The 18,577-nt window shown below is 40.2% G+C and overlaps 1 protein-coding gene across 1 annotated transcript in view; it reads left to right on the top strand.

Annotated features, from left to right (window-relative positions):
- LOC122865810 (macrophage mannose receptor 1) overlaps nt 1–18,455 on the top strand; it is a 22,374-nt gene extending 3,919 nt beyond the window's left edge. The window contains exons 5-50 of the mRNA XM_044174690.1: nt 77–300; nt 409–515; nt 599–717; nt 862–997; nt 2,208–2,290; nt 2,416–2,535; nt 2,644–2,745; nt 2,826–2,984; nt 3,116–3,198; nt 3,437–3,578; nt 3,669–3,713; nt 3,830–3,997; nt 5,178–5,297; nt 5,426–5,536; nt 5,641–5,673; nt 5,848–5,985; nt 6,193–6,339; nt 6,472–6,606; nt 6,771–6,928; nt 7,054–7,198; nt 7,322–7,376; nt 7,519–7,585; nt 7,679–7,812; nt 7,905–7,948; nt 8,080–8,253; nt 8,597–8,751; nt 8,907–9,020; nt 9,169–9,284; nt 9,764–9,918; nt 10,006–10,211; nt 10,317–10,494; nt 10,576–10,800; nt 11,840–12,009; nt 12,102–12,172; nt 12,619–12,719; nt 12,819–12,938; nt 14,186–14,323; nt 14,408–14,562; nt 14,663–14,762; nt 14,903–15,138; nt 16,393–16,576; nt 16,761–17,009; nt 17,163–17,345; nt 17,523–17,582; nt 18,120–18,265; nt 18,353–18,455. Of these exons, the coding sequence (XP_044030625.1) occupies nt 77–300; nt 409–515; nt 599–717; nt 862–997; nt 2,208–2,290; nt 2,416–2,535; nt 2,644–2,745; nt 2,826–2,984; nt 3,116–3,198; nt 3,437–3,578; nt 3,669–3,713; nt 3,830–3,997; nt 5,178–5,297; nt 5,426–5,536; nt 5,641–5,673; nt 5,848–5,985; nt 6,193–6,339; nt 6,472–6,606; nt 6,771–6,928; nt 7,054–7,198; nt 7,322–7,376; nt 7,519–7,585; nt 7,679–7,812; nt 7,905–7,948; nt 8,080–8,253; nt 8,597–8,751; nt 8,907–9,020; nt 9,169–9,284; nt 9,764–9,918; nt 10,006–10,211; nt 10,317–10,494; nt 10,576–10,800; nt 11,840–12,009; nt 12,102–12,172; nt 12,619–12,719; nt 12,819–12,938; nt 14,186–14,323; nt 14,408–14,562; nt 14,663–14,762; nt 14,903–15,138; nt 16,393–16,576; nt 16,761–17,009; nt 17,163–17,345; nt 17,523–17,582; nt 18,120–18,265; nt 18,353–18,397 (6,056 nt within the window). The 3' untranslated portion in view covers nt 18,398–18,455. The remainder of the gene's footprint in view (nt 1–76; nt 301–408; nt 516–598; nt 718–861; nt 998–2,207; nt 2,291–2,415; nt 2,536–2,643; nt 2,746–2,825; nt 2,985–3,115; nt 3,199–3,436; nt 3,579–3,668; nt 3,714–3,829; nt 3,998–5,177; nt 5,298–5,425; nt 5,537–5,640; nt 5,674–5,847; nt 5,986–6,192; nt 6,340–6,471; nt 6,607–6,770; nt 6,929–7,053; nt 7,199–7,321; nt 7,377–7,518; nt 7,586–7,678; nt 7,813–7,904; nt 7,949–8,079; nt 8,254–8,596; nt 8,752–8,906; nt 9,021–9,168; nt 9,285–9,763; nt 9,919–10,005; nt 10,212–10,316; nt 10,495–10,575; nt 10,801–11,839; nt 12,010–12,101; nt 12,173–12,618; nt 12,720–12,818; nt 12,939–14,185; nt 14,324–14,407; nt 14,563–14,662; nt 14,763–14,902; nt 15,139–16,392; nt 16,577–16,760; nt 17,010–17,162; nt 17,346–17,522; nt 17,583–18,119; nt 18,266–18,352) is intronic.
- Nucleotides 18,456–18,577: the final 122 nt, after the last annotated feature.

Below are 18,577 nucleotides of genomic sequence, written 5' to 3'. Positions count from 1 at the left end.
GGCCATATTTTATCTAATTATTCTTCACATGAGAGATTAACTACATTTTAATCATATTTTCTTTTCTGCTCTTTAGCGAATCCTGGCCCACAGTGTGACTTAGCCAACGGCTGGAGACAGTACGGCTCCAACTGCTACAAGCTGAAGGCAGATGCCAGGAAGAGCTGGTCGGCAGCCAGGCATGACTGTGTGCAGGATGGAGGAGACCTGGTGTCCATTACCACAGCAGGAGAAGAACAGTACATCATAGGAGCACTGGACCCATCAAAGTTTGACCTCTGGATTGGGCTTTCCACACTGGTGAGAAAAACATAGTGCGGCGTTAAGAAGCTGACATGCCTCTTTATTAGTTAATATTGGATATGAATATTTAGTACATCGATGTGAAGATGAGCTTTGTTTCTCCAGAAATGCAACAAGATTTCATGTCAAGTTGAAGCAGGAAACAGTCAGTTCACCTGGTCTGATGCTCTGCAAGTTGGGTACACAAACTGGGGTGACGGTGAACCTAGAGTGTAAGATATCATGTCGTGTACCTGTTGTTTAAACTTAAATATTAATTTGTGCAAACAAGGTTTTAACACATGTTCTCCAACAGTGATGCACAGACTGGCTCATGTTCTGCAATAATCAAAGATTCATCAGATCAATTTGGGAAATGGAGATCCCATGCTTGCAGATATGAGCGGTCTTATATGTGTAAACGGCCACTTAACAGTAAGCTGGATTGTTTTGGAAATACACAAAATGATATCTCTTGTCCCAGTCATGATATCTTTATTTTAAGTATAATAATGTTGTTTAGATTCTTTGCTTTTCCCTCTAACATTTTCCTGTTGTTTCTCCAAAACTCACCTCCAGCCATCTGTCCTCCTGGCTGGCTGAGCTTCAGTGGCAGTTGTTACTGGTTGGTCAGTAATATGAATCTGTTGACCACCTGGCATGAGGCCCTCAGCAAGTGCTCCGATATGGGGGCCCACCTGCTGATTATAAACAGGTAGTAAGGAACAAAACGGCAAACATTTAGCTTTTAAACCGACACTGTAACTTTTAAAAGAAGAAATAGCAGAATCTTCCTCTTACAAACGAAAAGTTGAATAATAAGCAATAAAAGTATCTTTGCTCAGTTCCATACACTCGAGGGTTTCCCTGCAACAGGCTTTCTTGGTCTAGTATGACCACCAGCCATAAGGTGGCTAATGTCACCTAATGTTAGCCAATTTTAAAGACATTACTCAGTTTGACTCAGTTTGTTGACTTTATGACTACATTATGTTTTTGCATGTCACATGTCACATGTTTTATCATAAAAGATACTAGATAGATTTATTGATCATTTACAACACAGGGTTGTACAACAAGATTTATACAGATTTAAAGCTACATTAATTGATTTTTGGCCACGTGGGCCATTGACATATAATTGCCTTATAAAGTTGCTATGGTGAACACTTACCTATTTACACATCAGGCAAACACAGAGCAACATTAGCATTCATTTGGAGTTGTAGTTTTGGTCACCTGATGAATGTCTAACATTTGCTCTCTTTTAGCTCTGTTTTTGGTCTCCACCAACTCGTGAGGGAAATATCAGGCTCTTTAGCTGCTAAATGCTCAACTAAATTCACCAACTAGTCGTTAACTTTGTCTGTTTGCTGTTGTTGGGTAGATAGCGTACAGTAGTAGTGTATTAGAGCTTTTTCACTTAAAACAGCTGCTTGCTGGGGGCCGGAAAACCAAAACAATGAGCTAAAAGAGGCTAAAAAGCAAAGTAGCTGAGCAAGATTGCAGGACTGGGTGACAATTCTCTGTGGGTTTGTCAATATGAGCAACACCCTTTATACTACACTTAGTCATTTAATCCATTTTTAATGCAAAACACAATAATTAATGCAACTTAAAATACTAATTACACCTCACCAGGAGACATGGTTGTGTCCTGCTTGTGGTCCCATTCTACTCACACTCAGTCAGGTTATCTAATGATGATGTCTTTCAAGCAACTGAAGTAAATGTAGGGTTATTCAGCGTGTTGTACTGAAATTTCCACTTGTTCAGCCAAAGTTGCATAGTCTCAATTAAAGGCATTTAAGATACAATCTTCATGGTTACAACCAAAATCCATGCTGCATTTAATTACACAGAGCGAGGTGCAACAGTAGAAATCTCACCCTGTCTGTTATTTTTGTCTTGTTCCTTGTGTGCAGTCAAGAAGAACAGTTCTTCATAAACGGGAACCTTCCAGACTTTCACCAAGTGGACATTCCTGACATCTGGATTGGTTTATCAGGTACTCTACACACTATATATATGTTTTGATGTGAAACAATAACAAAAAATAATTGTTATCTTTACAATAAATGTGATTTGTGAAAACGCCCTTTCCATTCATTTTCCGATTTATGATGTTACCAGATAAGGACCAGGATGGGGATTTCAAATGGGTGGATAAAACCACGATTACTTTTTCCAACTATGGTCCTGGTTGGCCCAGAAACACTGCAGGCTCCTGGGACTGTGGACAAATCTTCACAGGTAGACTTTACACTCTGCCATTCTCGCCCTGAGCTGACGCTTTCATATCTTTTTAGTTGAGGCTGGCATTGCAATACCAACATCAGCTGAGTTTATGTTCTCTTCCAGGAAATTATGATGGCAAATGGGAAACAACCAACTGCTTCAAGAGCCTGGGTTACATCTGTGAGATGACAGGTGGACAGAACCCCAAACCAACTTCAGCCCCTGGTCAGTCAGACTTCATGTTCCCTCTTCACATACTGTCTAGCTAAAGCTGTGTTAATAACCGTGTAATTTATTTGTTTCAGATTCCCACTGTGACCCTGGATATTTGTTGTATGGGGACTTCTGCTATCAGTTTGAGACTGAGTCGGTGAAAAACTGGCAGGATGCTGAGGCTCACTGTAACAGAGAGCAGGCTCACCTGGCCAGCTTCCACTCACAGGAAGAACTGAGTTTCCTAACTGGTGAGCGGCTAAGAAAGCACTCTAGTTCAGTAATCATGAAATAATTCATCAAGAAATTATATGAGTATTGTGAATTTAAATATATAGTTTGAACTTTAAATTAACTTTATGTTATTGTCTTTTATCTGCAGCTCACATGCCAGGGGAAGCCTGGGTGGGTTTGAATGATATCGATGTTGAAAACCAGTTTGTATACACCGATGGAACTCCTGCAGTAAGTGATAAAGCCATGAACATATTGTGTTATGCCTATAACTGTATAATGATATCAGTTTGACACTAAGAAAGTAAATAATCATCTTGAACATCCCCATTTGAAAATCATGGGATTCTTGGGAAGATCCCGTTCTTTCCTCAATGCTTCATTATGCAAAAATGCTGCAGTGTGACCGTGAAGCTGCTCATGATAAAGCAACATTTCAGTCTGGGCTGTTTTTGTCTTTGGATCTCAGGACCTCCTCCCATGGGCGCCCAACCAGCCAGACAACTGGCAGGACGAGGACTGTGTGTACCTCACAGGGATGACTCACCCTGAACCTGGGCTACTCATTGATGATTACTGCACCGCCACAAAGGAATTTATCTGCAAAAAAGGTCTGATACATTATATTGTTTTATTCATATGCCTCTTGTGTCGTATTCATGTTGTATTTCGTAGTTATTCTTTGTCATGTTTCTCCATAGCCAAGGGACAAGGACCTCCTCCCCAGCCCCCAACATCTGGACCAGGTTAACTTGATACTACACTGATCATTACACTGAAAGCATAATCTGAAACTGATAATATGTATGTGTTTATCTGGATATGTGCATATATGAACTGTTGTGGGCTGTTCTTGTTACAGGATGGAATGAGAAATGTGGCTTTTGGATGTCTGACCCTTTTAACGACTACTGCTACCTGTTTAACTACCTGTCGATGAGGAAGTGGGCAGAGGCCAGAGCTGACTGTGTCAACCAGGGAGGAGACCTCGTCAGTATCACCGACCCCTTTGAACAAGCCTTCATTCAAGGTGTGACCTTCATATCTTCACTCCAATGTTGTCACATGTTGATTTTTCATTTTCTTCTGCACTTAACCTGATTTTATTTATTTCTATTATTGTGTGTTATTTATTATAGGTTTTTGTTTTGTGATTATTTCTTTACTGAGTTTTTGCATGAGTAGGTGGATACATAACAATTCACTTGAATACACCCCATTAGCATGTTGAAGGACTATAACACATCAGGCTGTTTGTCCCAACAATGTCTCTAATACGACAGCGTATTAGAGCCACTGTTAAGGAAAATTTTGATTTTGAGAATTAAGTTTAAATATTTTGAGGAAAAGTTGTAATGTTGCCGTGGAAATGATCTAATAATGCACGTAGGACACAATAAACACAAAGCACAGAAGGGTTGAGGTATATAAAATATATGTTTGTAATTTATTACAAGGAGATCGCCAGGTCTTACCCAGTCAGTTCCACCCCAGTATCTCCCCGAACACTTCTGATACCCTATATTTTATACTGGTTACAGAACAAAGAACCTTACTGTGATTGGATGTAAACCTAATTATTTTTAAGTCATGTAATATCTCAATAATAAAGTCATAATTTTATAATATTTTCTAATACAGTCTGTTAGCTTTTGCATGGAGTTACAGGTGTCACTAATAAGCACCATATCATCATACATATTACAACTTTTTTCTTGAAAAATTATGACTTCTTTCTTGTAAATTATCCACTTTTTTTATTTTTTGTTAAAAGAAATTCTCGTAACATTCAGAATTTTTTTTCTTCAAATATTTCTACCTAATTTTCAAAATCTCTGCTCTGTGTTGCTTTCCTATGTGCAGTGAGAGGAGGTGTAGCAGTGTGCATTAATATCTGCCACAGTGTCTTTTGATACCACCACTGGGGGCGGCAAAGGACATTATTCAAATTTTGCACATTGTGCCTTTAAAGAGTAACGTAACACCCACTGAAAATCTTGTTTTCACTGACCTCCAGTGGTTTAACTTCTCACTTTGCTGCAGTGTTGGGTGTGGTTACAGGTGCAACAAAGCACACTTCTGACCACATCCAAAACATAGAACTGATATAAGGTCTGGCATTTGTATATTTGTTTCCACATGCTGTTTGTTTTTTGTTTTTTTCTCTGGCTCTATTAATAAACTTTAAATATTTTTTTGTTTCCTCTTAGGTGTGATCCAGCAGAGTCCCACAGGGATCTCTCTGTGGATGGGTGGTCATGACTCCATCACTGAAGGAGGCTGGGAGTGGACAGATGGGGCTCCTTTCAGATACATCCGCTGGAATGCAGGTTAATTCAAAGCCAAATATCTTCTGCACAATTTCTGTGAGAATGCATTCAGAAACAAAACATATAAGGATTATTGTCTTGACAATAATCAGCTGAATTCCCTTTCTTGGCCTTGTCTTTCTTCACAGGTAACCCAGACAACTATTACGGGGAAGACTGCCTGTCTATACTTATTAACACCGGCTACTGGAATGACGACAACTGTGAGAACAAAAGAGGATACATCTGCAGGCGGAGAGGTGAGATATGTTGCTTTAATTATTGTTGTTGACACTTGCAAACAGAAGACAATATTTAGAGTGTTGATACTTGTTGGTAACACTATACTCATTCCCTCTTTCAGGAAACACACCGGAGCCTCCTCCACCTCATGATGGTAAGCAATACCTCACTAATTGACATGACTTCCATAGTGACTTCTTGAAACAACAACAAAATTGAACAATGTTATGATCAGTTATATTTTCACTACAACATCTACAAATTACATGAAACAGTAATGAATTTCTTATCAAGTCAATACTTGATGTGCGAATCCTTTCTGCTGCAGGTTTCATGACGGCGCTGGTGTGCCAGGACTCTTCTGCTGTCCTTCACTGTCCACATGAAAGTGTAATTAACATCCATTCGGCTTTCTACGGACGAAAGAGTAATGACATCTGTCCACACCTGGATGGATCAGGAGGAGGTGCTGCAAACTCTCTTTCTACAATCACAAATATAAAAAAGGGATTAAGATGGAGAAAATGCTGTATTTCTCAGTATTTGATGCTTCTTCTTCATAATCTTCATCTGCAATTACCTGTCAGTGTGTTGTTTGTTTATTGTAAATCAAGGGAAATTAATAAGTAAATATTAATCTATGCTTAACCAAAAGATACTTACTGTTCTGTAGGAAGCTGCATGGTGGAAGGTATCCTTCCTTTCTTTAGAAAGGCGTGTGACAACCGTCCCTTCTGCTTTGCGTACGCCCATACGGAGGTGGACCCCTGTCCCACTATTTCCAAATATCTCGAGATCACCTACAGTTGCGAACAAAAAGGTGGGCTCTTGTTCTTTGATTCATGTTAGTAGTTTAAAATCCAACCTCCATGTCTTCTGGAGTATCACAAAATGCCCCTGAATTACTGCAATCACAAATGAATATTTTGTTTTGTGATTTGGCTGCTCATAGTGTGTCTGCACGGCCTGGGTGTCGAGGACGGGAACATCACAGACTCCCAGCTCTCTGCTTCCTCCTCCATTGGTCTTTTCACTCCCAGCAAAGCCCGTTTGAATGGAAATTCCTGCTGGATGCCTTCAGGAATCCGTACGTACCAACCCAGTGGTCACACATACAAAATTATATTTTAATCGTTGGTTAAAGGTGAAGACGAGTTGAAGAGTGAAGAGTTTTTATTGACAAAAAATATTACATGTTGAATTGGTATCCTCACATAAACCTCATACTATATCTAATGTCCCCTCCTCCAGCAACCTCAAGCTGGATCCAGGTAAACCTGGGCCAGACCAGAAAAGTCACAGGAATAGTAATCCAGGGTTGTCCTCAAAATGACCATTGGCTCACCAAATTTAAGATCCAGCACAGTATGGACGGAACAACCTGGACTGACTACACTGCTGACGGGCAGGTGAGTAAGCAGAGACGGCCACCTGCCAAACTTGAACATTACCAAGAGGTCAAGACCTTCCTGGTTCAAAACTAAACTGTGAAGACAGAGGACAGGTTATCATTCTGGATTTCCTTGACTTCCAGTTTTTCCCAGGCTCAGCAGACAGAAACACTCCTGATACTCATCTGCTGGGTACACCTGTGTCAGCTCAGTACATCCGCATCCTCCCACTGGAGTTCAGCGGTCAGGCAGGCCTTCGCTTCGACGTCTTAGGATGCTCTCCGGACTGTAAGAAAACCAGTTTACCACTGTTACAAATCTACTTCCATTACTTAAAATCTGCTGTGATGCTGTTCTGTGCTTTCACAAATAAACACTGATGGTGAATAATGAAAAATTATGGTTCAACAGATGCAGTCTCATGCGCCAATAAGCCCAACTTCAACTTTGCCAATGATCAAATGACGTGAGTGAACCAGAAATAATATTTTTACACTTATGGTGATGCAGTGCCTATTATATGCAGCTGTTCTGTGTGATAATGTTGTTTTTGTGATATTTCCATTCATTATACACACTGATGGAATTGATTATCATATGTCTTTCAGTGTCCACTGTCCAGCAGGCTGTGCCAATGCTTACTACAGCGTGTACGGCACTTCGGTATATCGTGGGGTATGTGAATGTTTTGTCTTATGTCCCGTGTTGAGGAAAGATTTTTTTTAAACTGAATATATGAATATCTCTCTGTACGGTCTCCTCTAACAGGACTCAAACATCTGTGCTGCAGCTATCCATGCTGGAGTGATAATAAATGACATTGGCGGAGATTGTACTTTGTTGAAAGCTGCAGGACAAGACTTCTATGCCGGCTCCACCAGGAATGGCATCACCTCAAGACAGTATGTTGCTGAGTTTCAAACTAAATCCCTTTTCCTTGTGTAGTGCACGAGTCCTGGGAGGCTAATTCAATAACAAATGTATTTTTCTACAGATTTGATGGAAACTATGCTGTGTCTTACACTTTTGCAGATGGGGGTGAGTCGAGATCCATTTATAATCCCTTAAATGAATCTCTTTCCTCTGAGCAGACACTATTTTTTAAATAATCTTTGTGCAAGTGTATTTTTCAGTTCATGATAATTGCACTGATTCCCTCTTTCCTACAGAGCTGAGGTGTTCAGGGCCTGACTGGTATGAGTTTGGAGAGTTCTGCTACAAACCGTTTGGAGACAAAAAGACATGGCGTAATGCCCAATACACCTGCAGGAGTCTGGGTGCTGAACTCGTATCCATCCTCTCGATGACGGAGCAGAGCTGGCTGGAAAGCTACCTGTACATGGGTATGGATCTAGAAAAATAGGGAGGTGAAAGTCACTTTAATGACAAAGAAAGTAGAAAGGAGGTAGAAGTAAAGGTTTAAGTAACACTTAACTCCTATTTGCTCCCACATATAACATTTAGGGGTACTGATTAAATTTTGACACTGTCAGTGTGGGGTTAATGTTGATAAAATATTATGTGATTCTAAATAAGTTTAGTTGAAATCCTAATCAAATAATGTGGCTTTTGGTAGGCTGCTGGGATTTCTGACTGAGAAACAGAATAGACAGTATGTTGTAACACTTCTAATGGCATGTATGAATTGAATCTGTTTTTGTTTTTTTCGGGGTTGTCCTTTAAAAGCCACCAGTGACGTGTGGACTGGTCTGAATGACCTGTTTGTGTCTGGTATGTTCACCTGGTCTGACAAACACATGGTGACCTTCACTTACTGGGCTCCAGGAGAACCCAACAACCACGATGGGTTCAGTGAAGACTGTGTTGAGATGTTACACCAGGTGAGAAGGATGGAAAAATAGTCTCACACACCAGTAAGATACATTTTATGCCACAGATACAAATCCAAATTCTTTTTGACCAAACTGCATCCTGCATGGGAAAATTCTGATTTTCAATTGTGGTCAGTTTGATGTTAATTTCATCTCTGTTCCAGACTGGCCGATGGAACGACGTGTCCTGTACAGAACTCAATACCTATATATGCAAAATGCCTAAAGCACATTACCCAGTGCCCTCTGTGAAACCCACCGTGTATGGATGCCCTCAGGTAGGACAAACTCTAACCATACAGTTTATTTTTCTGTTTTCTTTTCAAGCTCATACCCAAGTTATGATGCCTGTTGAAAGAGAGCTACAGTTCATGTCATGTAACGAGATAATCACTGCAATAGCCTCACCTCTGTAATATGTGTCAGGGCTGGGATGCATACGGCTACTCCTGCTACTGGATGGAGGAGACCACTAGGAGCTGGTCGGATGCTAAGGCTTTCTGTAAAGAGCAGGACGCCTTCTTGCTGCACATTGGAGACATGTGAGTTATTCAAATAGCAGAGATGTCAGTCTGCAATAAACCTGTAGTACCTTTTACTTTTTTCCTTACCCTCCCTTTATTGTTAAATTATACTGTGTGTATAATGAGGTCAGTTTATTTATTATTTATTCTGACTTTTTTTTTTAACTACTACTACTTTCTCCTTTTCTCCACACATCAATACATCAATAGTGTAACACAATATTTGCAGGGGAACAATTGTATTTGTGCTAGGTGCCATGACTTACCCTCACCCTTTATGGATGGGTGTGTGATGTGGAGTATGTAGGAATTGAATGTTATTGCGATGTTGCCTTTCAGATTCTCTCTCTGGAAAAAAAATGTTTGCCACATATCTGAACTGTAACTTGAAAAAACCACAGGATTAATTAATAATGGTGGCAGATTTAGCATCTTAAAAATTTGGTTATAATGTTACAATCTGGTTGATTCACTCGTCTATCTGTGTTGCACTGCAGTTATGAGCAGGCACATTTTACAGTGGCACTGTCAGGAAAGACTGGTTTGTGGTGGACTGGCCTGCGTGCTCGAGGAGGGATGAGTGGAGGGGTGGACTACATCTGGGACAATGGCTCACCTCTCACTTTCACTCACTGGGACAGAGACCAGCCAGGTACAGACCTAACACTAAACCTAATATCAGCTGGACAGGATAATATATACACATCGGACAACACCAATGTTCCTTTTTTGTCTCTAGATAGCGGGGATGGCACTTGTGTGGCTATGACAACGGGTCAGATTGGTGGTTTCTGGGATGACAAGCAGTGCTCAGAGAAGTACGCATTCATCTGTGAGAAACACAGGCCCGACATCACCCCACCCACCAAGGCCCCGACTCCTCCTCCTTCACAGGGCTGTACTGAGGGCTGGACGGCTCTGCCTCACTTCAGAAACTGTTACAGGGTATATAAGGCAGTGAATTAAACAGCTAAAACCATGATTCTCTGCAGGGGCCATTAGGTCTGTGGCCAATTTTCCAGTACCGATTTATTGGCTGATTTATTGCAGCTCTTCCACAATGTGGACTGGTTCCTGAAGAAGAGCTGGGGAGCAGCACATGAGGACTGTGTCGCCAGAGGAGCTAATTTGGTCAGCATCCACAATCAAGAGGAAGAAGAGTTCCTGTCTTTGTACAGCAAAGCCAGCAGCAAGTGGATTGGCCTCAAGCACAACCCTACAGAAGGAGGTGAGTATAATGTGTGTTTTATAGAGTGGACCCTGGTGGAAGCTAAAGAATCCACCCCTAATGGCTATTCCCATCACGTAGGGTATTCTTGGAGCGATGGCTCACCTCTCTCGCACACCAACTGGGGTCAAGGGGAACCCAACAACCACGAGGGCCGCGAGGAGTGTGTAGAGATGGTGAGCAGCACCAATGGGACCAACTCCTGGTGGAACGATCTCAACTGTGATGCTCACCAGGACTGGATATGCATGATTGCTAAAGGAAAGAAACCCATCCTACCCCCAGTGCCCCCACCTCCTCTCCCAGGTAAATTATCCCCACAATGCACCTGTCCTACCCGCATGAACAAGTCATGTTTTTGTTTTCCTAGTGCCAGAGCAATTCTGAATGTTAATTTAGAGCCGAGGTAACAGAGATTTCTAAGGGCAACTTTTATATATCTTCGACTTGAATGTTTGATAAGTGTGAAACTACCTTTGATACAGCATGTTTGGCAATATTTCTCTTGAAAAAGATATGTGTAATTTCAGTGGATCTGCCTGGCTGGTAAATTAAGATTGAATGGCAAAAATAAATAAGTGAATATCCACAGACTGAGCTCAAACTAGTTTGACTTAAGATAAAATGATAATTACAAAATATAAGAGATAAAATAAAGCCAAAATACACTTTGAGCTAAAAACGTGTGTTGTGTAATGAATGGGATTTCAACTGAGGTTAGGTACACTCCCTCTGTCAAGTAAAAGTACTAACTTAAAAGAAATACTACAAAATGTGCAATTACACATAAAACCAAATAAAAAACTATAATACAGTAAAAGAAATAAAGGTAATTAGCTACTCCCACTCTTGTTTGACACATACGCTGTGTCCAAAATTATTCCCTATTCACTACATAGTGCATTATATTTAACCTCTGCCTTTATATTTGAGTGTTGACTTCTGAATGTCAAATTTATGCACTATATAGAGTTCCCATAATGGAACGAAAAAAGTATCTTGGTGCTAACAATCCCACAATGCAATGCTTCCGATTTTATAGTGTACAAAATCTCAATTTACTGCTCACTATAAATGACTGAGTGTCTATTATTTAGGCAGTAGTGAATGAATGAACGAGGGAGTGATTTGGGACACAGCCCTGATGAACCTAAAATATCCCACATATTCATTTGGTTAAAACACTTGCAAAGTTAATGGAAACATGTATTGCTATGTAGATTAGGCTTTTTGATAGTGTAATGCAAAGTAAAATCATCCTATCTGGAATCACTGTGTAGTAAAATAACTGATCATAGCAGATCACATCATCTCCATGTTTGTTTTCTCGTGTCTCAACCCTCAGCTGCTGATTGTGGTACTAACCTTGGCTGGAGGAAGAACAACAACATCTGCTACTACTACAATGACACCGACATAGTGGACTTCCACACGGCTATGAGACGCTGCTACGCTGAGAAGGCCTCCCTCGTCTCCATCCTCAACAAAGACGAACAGGCATATGTTAACAGCATGGTACGCCCTTTTTTCCTTTTACGTCTTCACAGTAGAATATGCTGTAATATGTTACAGTGAAATAAGTTTGTCATGTTGTACTGCTCTACCAGGTGGGGACAGGCAAGGTTTCTGCAGCTTGGATTGGAATGAGGATGAAAGGCATTGCAAGTGGACAATACATGTATGTGTATCTTTTTTGTGATTGGATGTGAGGTGAGATTTAAAGGGAAAATCTCCCCAAAATTAGGTTTCATGTTATTTTTATAATAGTGTAGAGCTCAGTTTTCTTGTAAATTTGACAGGTCTTTGCTTAATCTGAGAAGCAGACTGACAAACTTTGGTAAGGATGTTAGAGACAAACCCCGGAGATGCTTCAGCGAATAATGACAGGACATTAAGACAGTTTTCTGATTCAAAGCTATAGGATCTACAATTAAATAAAACTTTTTGGATTTGATATGAGTCTCTAATTCAGTATCACTAGAAAAACTCCAAAATGTATCACCTGATGGCATCATCAGTTCAAGCCTTGATGCTCTGATTTGTAACTGAGAAAGGTAGTCTCTGTAGATGTTGGATGTGTACACAAAAGGTCAATGCCAAGGTTTCTCTATTTTACCTGTACAGGTGGGTGGACTTCTCCCCTGTGACATATACTCACTGGGGTCCAGGTGAGCCCAACAACGCCAACGGGGAGGAGCAGTGTGTTCAGATGAACAGACATCAAGGTATTCACCGGACAGTTAAGGCCATATAGATCTGTTTATTTACTGTGCGCGTTTGGACTCCCTGTTGGTGATATTTACAACGAACTTTGGCTTGTTAAGGTGGATGGAATGATGCCAACTGTGGTCGGGCTGGAGCAGGTTACGTCTGTAAGAAGTTCCCCGGAGATGTCCACACCCCTCCTCCACCCACACAGCCCTGGGAGGGCAACTGCCCTGCAGGTAACACACACTTTTTATATATAAACACAAAACATATGAAATTATCTGTTCTTTATTTATGTATAGATCATGCAGGTTATATGTAGATGTGTGTATAACATATTTTAGAGAATACGTCTGGTGATACATTTTCTTATTGTCATGGCATGAAAAGACCAAAACCAACAATGAATTGATTCTGCTAACGAGTATTGTTTGTGTAGCCAAAGCCTAATATAGTTTATTCCTCTGAGCCATTTTCATTGTCCAAAAACATATAAATGAACCATATTGTTGCACTGGCTGACATATTCAATCCCACATACAATGTCCTGCTGTAGTAAATATTCACTAGATCACCAAATGTGTATTAATCAACAGCTTAAAATAGTCCCCAACAAACCACTTTGTTATTCTTGTTTGTGCCACGTTTACTAAAAACTACAGTGCCCAGCTGTTTAAAGAAATTACTTAGCCTATTTTAAAAATGAAACTATATATTTATGACCCGTTTTTAAAGATTTACATCTTCAGTAGGCACGAAGGGATTTGGGGCTGAGAGCCATTTTTATGAGATTTGTTGACAATAAGAAAGGTATAGAATGTCTCGAGACTTATTCTTTAAAACAGCATCTAAAATACATCCCAACAAGAAAAAGGTGCTACTTTTGGTTTTGAAACTTGTTTAATCAACAGTTACCTGAAAATGAAATACCCTGTTTCACACCGTTCTTGATATTATATGCAGCTAAAAGCTTTATTTTATCAGAATTATTGGTGTTTAGATTGCCTTTCTATATAGAGTATGTAGGATTGGGCACGGCAATATATACCGAGACGATATAAATTTCTATTTAGGCAGATATTTTTCTGTACTGAGTGTATTAGACCTTTGTGGGCAATGTTGTAGGATTTTTATATGATTTTTGCATTAATGTTAAGTACCTTGATTGATCATCAGGTATTAAATTCAATTTTGGATTACCCAAAAAAGACATTACTAATAAACTGTTTCTCAACCAATATTCACTATATGGGCACTATAACAACATACTATATCAATATCACAATATAAAATTAGATATACCATTATGAAGGACTTTATCCATATCGTCCAACTCGAAGAGGATTCTACTTCCATAGTACAACATTAAATGTAATTTATTTTACATACACAAATACATGTGTACAGCAATCAAGCTGTAACTGATTATACAAAATGGAATCATCCATGAAATGTGTTACCTATTTACCTTCCTTCTCTCCAGGTTGGATGCGTTTCAAGGATAAGTGCTTCATGTTCAAAGGGAAGAAAAATGACATTAAAGCCAACTGGTCTTATGCTCGGAGTTGGTGCAAAGAACAAGGAGGAGACCTGGCAATTATTGATGACCAGTACGAGAATGGTGAGCTAAATCTAGGAGAATTAAAACAGGCCAGTGGCTCCAGGTCAAAGAGACTGCTCTCTATATTTTGATCCTCTCCTCCAGACTTTGTCTCTAGTTACCTGAGGGACCTGAAGCGTCCCACGTGGATCGGTCTGTCAGACCTCTTGGTAGAGAATCAGTACGCCTGGAGTGACGGGGTCAGCCCGGTGCTGTACACCAATTGGAATGACAAGGAGCCCAACAATGCAGGGGGAGCGGTGAGGATACTTATGCTACAGCGTTAAAACCTACACACTGTGCTTAAAAAGCTCACATTTATTTTTAGATTGCTTGAAGCTTTCTTGTTGTTCTCAACAGGAACACTGTGTGGCGATGACTCACAACCCCCTGGTGAGCGGCAAGTGGAATGATGATGCCTGTCATAGGGATCATAGCTTCGTCTGCTACAGGAAGAAATGTCAGTAAACACTCCAGTTGTTATTCTTTCTGCTCAAATAACATTCATTTCTTTTTAGTAACAAACATTTCAGAAATATCAGCTAAATCTCTGTTCGGGCCTTACTTAAAAAGACATTTCTCCATCTGCTTCCATATCAGCGAGCAACATCAACCCTCCACCCCCAACCAAGAGCCCCTGCCCGGCTGGCTACATCTCCTGGTACCTGAACTGCTACAAGCTGGTGGAGGAGCCGGCGACCTGGGACGCGGCCCAGATGGCCTGCGAGCAGCAGGGAGGCAACCTGGCCAGCATTGATATGAGCTACGACCAGGCCTTCGTCGCTGGAGTGGTCCTGCAGGGCAAAGCTGATGCCTGGATCGGACTCAGGCGCAAGGTGCTGTCAAGGGAGGGAACACACAATCGTTAACGTAAACTACCTAAAAATTAAAAAGACGTTAAAGCCCCTGAAAACTTGGTTTCAAATCAAAACAAATGTTGTATAAATAAGCAACAATCAAAGTTAAAAACAACCTGATATTTCCTTATTATTTATTTAACTCACCTAATCTCAGGTCAGACTACACAACCCACTGTCAGAAAAAGTACCAAAACAACAATGTAAAAATACTCTATTACAAGAATAAGTCCTGCGTTAAAAAATCCTACTTAAGTAAAAGTATAATCAGCAAAATTTACTTTAAGTATCAAAAGTAAAAGTACTCATTCAGTGGACAAATGACTGATATATTATTACATGTTTTAATACTGATGCATCAATGTGTAAGCAGCATTTTACTGTTGTAGCTGGTCTAGGTGGACCTGATTTTAACTATTTTATATACAGTTATGTAATTTAGTCTAGTGGTACACAAATCTGTATTTATTTCTGGGGACTTTTTTCTAATCTTAGCTTTTTTTTTGTGAAATAGTGGGGCGTTGGAAGAGTTATTTAAAAAAAAAAGCGTGTCAAAAGTTAACAGAGGAATTGTTTCTTTGGTGGAACTGCAAACAACTCAGACACAGAGGGTGTCTGAGTTGTTTGCGGTTCCACCAAACTACACTGTGTTTTTCTAAGGAGTCACAAACCAAAAAGGTTGAGAACTACCAGATTAATCAACAATGCAATGTTTTATAAGCGTATCATGTTTTTTTTTATGTAAAATCTTAATTTGAAAAATAACTAGTCACTTTCTGTCAAATATAGTGGAGTAAAAAGTACAATATTTCTCTCTTAAATGTAGTGTAGTAGATGTATGAAGTAGCAGAAATACTCAATTCAAGTATTAGCACCTCAAAATTGTATTTCAGTACAGTACTTGAGTAAATGTCCTTTCCACCACTGGAAATATCTCATGTGAAATAACCAAAACAAAGTAAGAAGCTGATTGACAAAGTTAGTTTTTAAGATATAAATATATATTTTCTCACTCACCTCGAGTGGTTTTACTGTATTTGTGGACAGCTGGAACTACTTTGTATAGAGGTTTTTGTTTTAGTGCTGCAAGTGCCACAAATTAAATTACATTGCAGAAATCTTGAAGATGAATGCCTCAAACCTGAATTAATTCCACCAAAACTATCAGTATGGGTAGACTCAATAAGGGGCAATTGAGAAATATTTTTACCCTTATTTTGTCTTGTAATGCAGGAGGATGAGTCCTACACGTGGACAGATGGCTGGCCAGTTTTTTTCACTCAGTGGGGACCAGGAGAGCCCAGCAACATTAAGGATGAGGGCTGCGTGAGTATGCACGGTTCACAGGCGTTCCATGGGACCTGGAATGACACCAAGTGTGACAAAGCTAAACCCTTTATCTGCAAGATCTCTTCAGGTATGTAACACTTACTGAAACTGAACTGACTTGTGCTTTTTTTCCTACCTTTTATTCCCGATTGGTTTTCTCTAGTCTGTCTTTTAGACCCATAGTGAGGCATTATGCTAACACAAAAAGCTTCATTTCAACATACAGTGTAAAAACTTGAAGCGTTGATGATGTAACTTATGTCGTCTCTCAGAGAAACCGCCGCCGACTCCTGCCCCTGGTGACGGGAAGTGTCTGCCATTCTGGTTCCCCTACGGCCGCTACTGTTACCACGTGTACAACGGTCAGCAGGGTTTCTCTTGGCCGGACTCCCAACATTACTGCCAGTCAGCCAAGGCAGAGCTGGTGTCCATCCACAGCAGAGCGGAGGTGGAGTTCATCAGGAACCTCAACTACACCAAACATCACCACATCTGGATTGGCCTCACCAGGGATCGCAACTGTGAGTGTAGAAATAGACAAAAGAAAAATGGTACCAATGTTTTTCATAAAACTATTTGGACCTGAGCTTTGAATTACACATAAAATATATGGATATATGCACTAACCTTTTTTGACGCTGAAACCTTGGACTACTGTACGTTTGATTTTCTAGTTGGCTGGGGCTGGACAGATAAGACGTCTCTGGGCTTCCTCAACTGGGCTCAAGGTGAGCCCAATGCAGCCTTTCACCCTGGGGACGTGGCCGAAGAGAACTGCGTGGAGATGTACGATGACGGACACTGGAATGATAACAACTGCCTGCAGAAGAGAGGTTTCGCATGCCGCCATCGCCAGTGTAAGGATTTTATTTTTTTTGATATTCTGATGGAATACAGAGGACTTCAGGCTCATTTCTGCAGCTTTCATTTTGTTTTTCAAAGCACTCAGGAGAAAGACAATGTATTGGATAGGATTCTAACTGGGATATGATAAGCAGCAGATTAACAGCTTCTCTATGTGAACTCTCTTTCAGACTATACAACAGATGATGGCGGTAATCCAGTTTTTCCCACTGATGGTCCAGGTGTCAACAGTAAGTGTGACAAAAATACACTTTCCATACAATTTGTGCATTTCCTTTGGGCCTGCTGGCATTACATAATTTATTAGCATCGTTAAATGCTGCTAGCATGGCTAATGTCAGTCAATCTATTGTTCTCGGTCCCCAGATGATGGATCTACTTTGGTGATCTGACTTTTCCCTCTAGCGCCACCAACAGGTCCAATGCTTTGGTTTATGATCAAATACCTGCAAAACTAATGACATCCCCATCAGCTGCACTTTGTGTTTTTGTAGCATTTAGCTCAAAGCACCACTGTCAAGTCAATTAGATTTATTTACTGTGCCTAAGTACAGCCTCGCAGAGCCGCTAGCATGGCTGTGGTCTTGTTCCTTTCATTAGTAATTCTTTACCTTCTACTTTTCTTTTCCAGTGTTGTCAAACCAATGTACATGTGCAACTAACATGTTTGAATGTCGGCTAGCTTTTAGAAACTGTTGCACATCAGTTTAAATAAAAAGTATGTTTAACAGCCCTGCTGACACATCTGTGTATCTCTGTGTGTACAGATGCAGGGGTGGTAGCTGGCGCTGTCATTGCAGCCATTGTGATTTTCGCCTTGATAGCTGGACTGCTGTACTATGTCTTCAGTGTCCGGGGGCATAAACTGAGCGGCTTGAGCCTGCCAACAAGAACAACCAGTCACGTTGATGTGGTAAGTTATTGATTAGCTTGTTATGGTTGGGTATTTTAAGTTTTTATGGGAGTGTAAATACTAAGCTGTGTCATTCTTCTGTTGCAGCCTGCTTTCACAAACCCCAACTTCACAGGAGAATCAGACACATAAACCATCATTCAAGTTTTGTACAGTACACTGAATGTGATGCTTTTTTTTTTTTTTTAAAGAAATCAGTGATAATGTAGTTTTTAAGGATATCTATAGGATTCAACTCTTGTATATATTGTAATACACTAATAAAAATAAGATGTATTAAAAGATTAAACTTCATTTCCCTGTGTTGCAGTT

The sequence above is a fragment of the Siniperca chuatsi genome, linkage group LG18 (assembly GCF_020085105.1).
Source record: "Siniperca chuatsi isolate FFG_IHB_CAS linkage group LG18, ASM2008510v1, whole genome shotgun sequence".
NCBI lineage: Eukaryota > Metazoa > Chordata > Actinopteri > Centrarchiformes > Sinipercidae > Siniperca > Siniperca chuatsi.
This window is presented reverse-complemented; position numbering and strand designations above follow the sequence as displayed.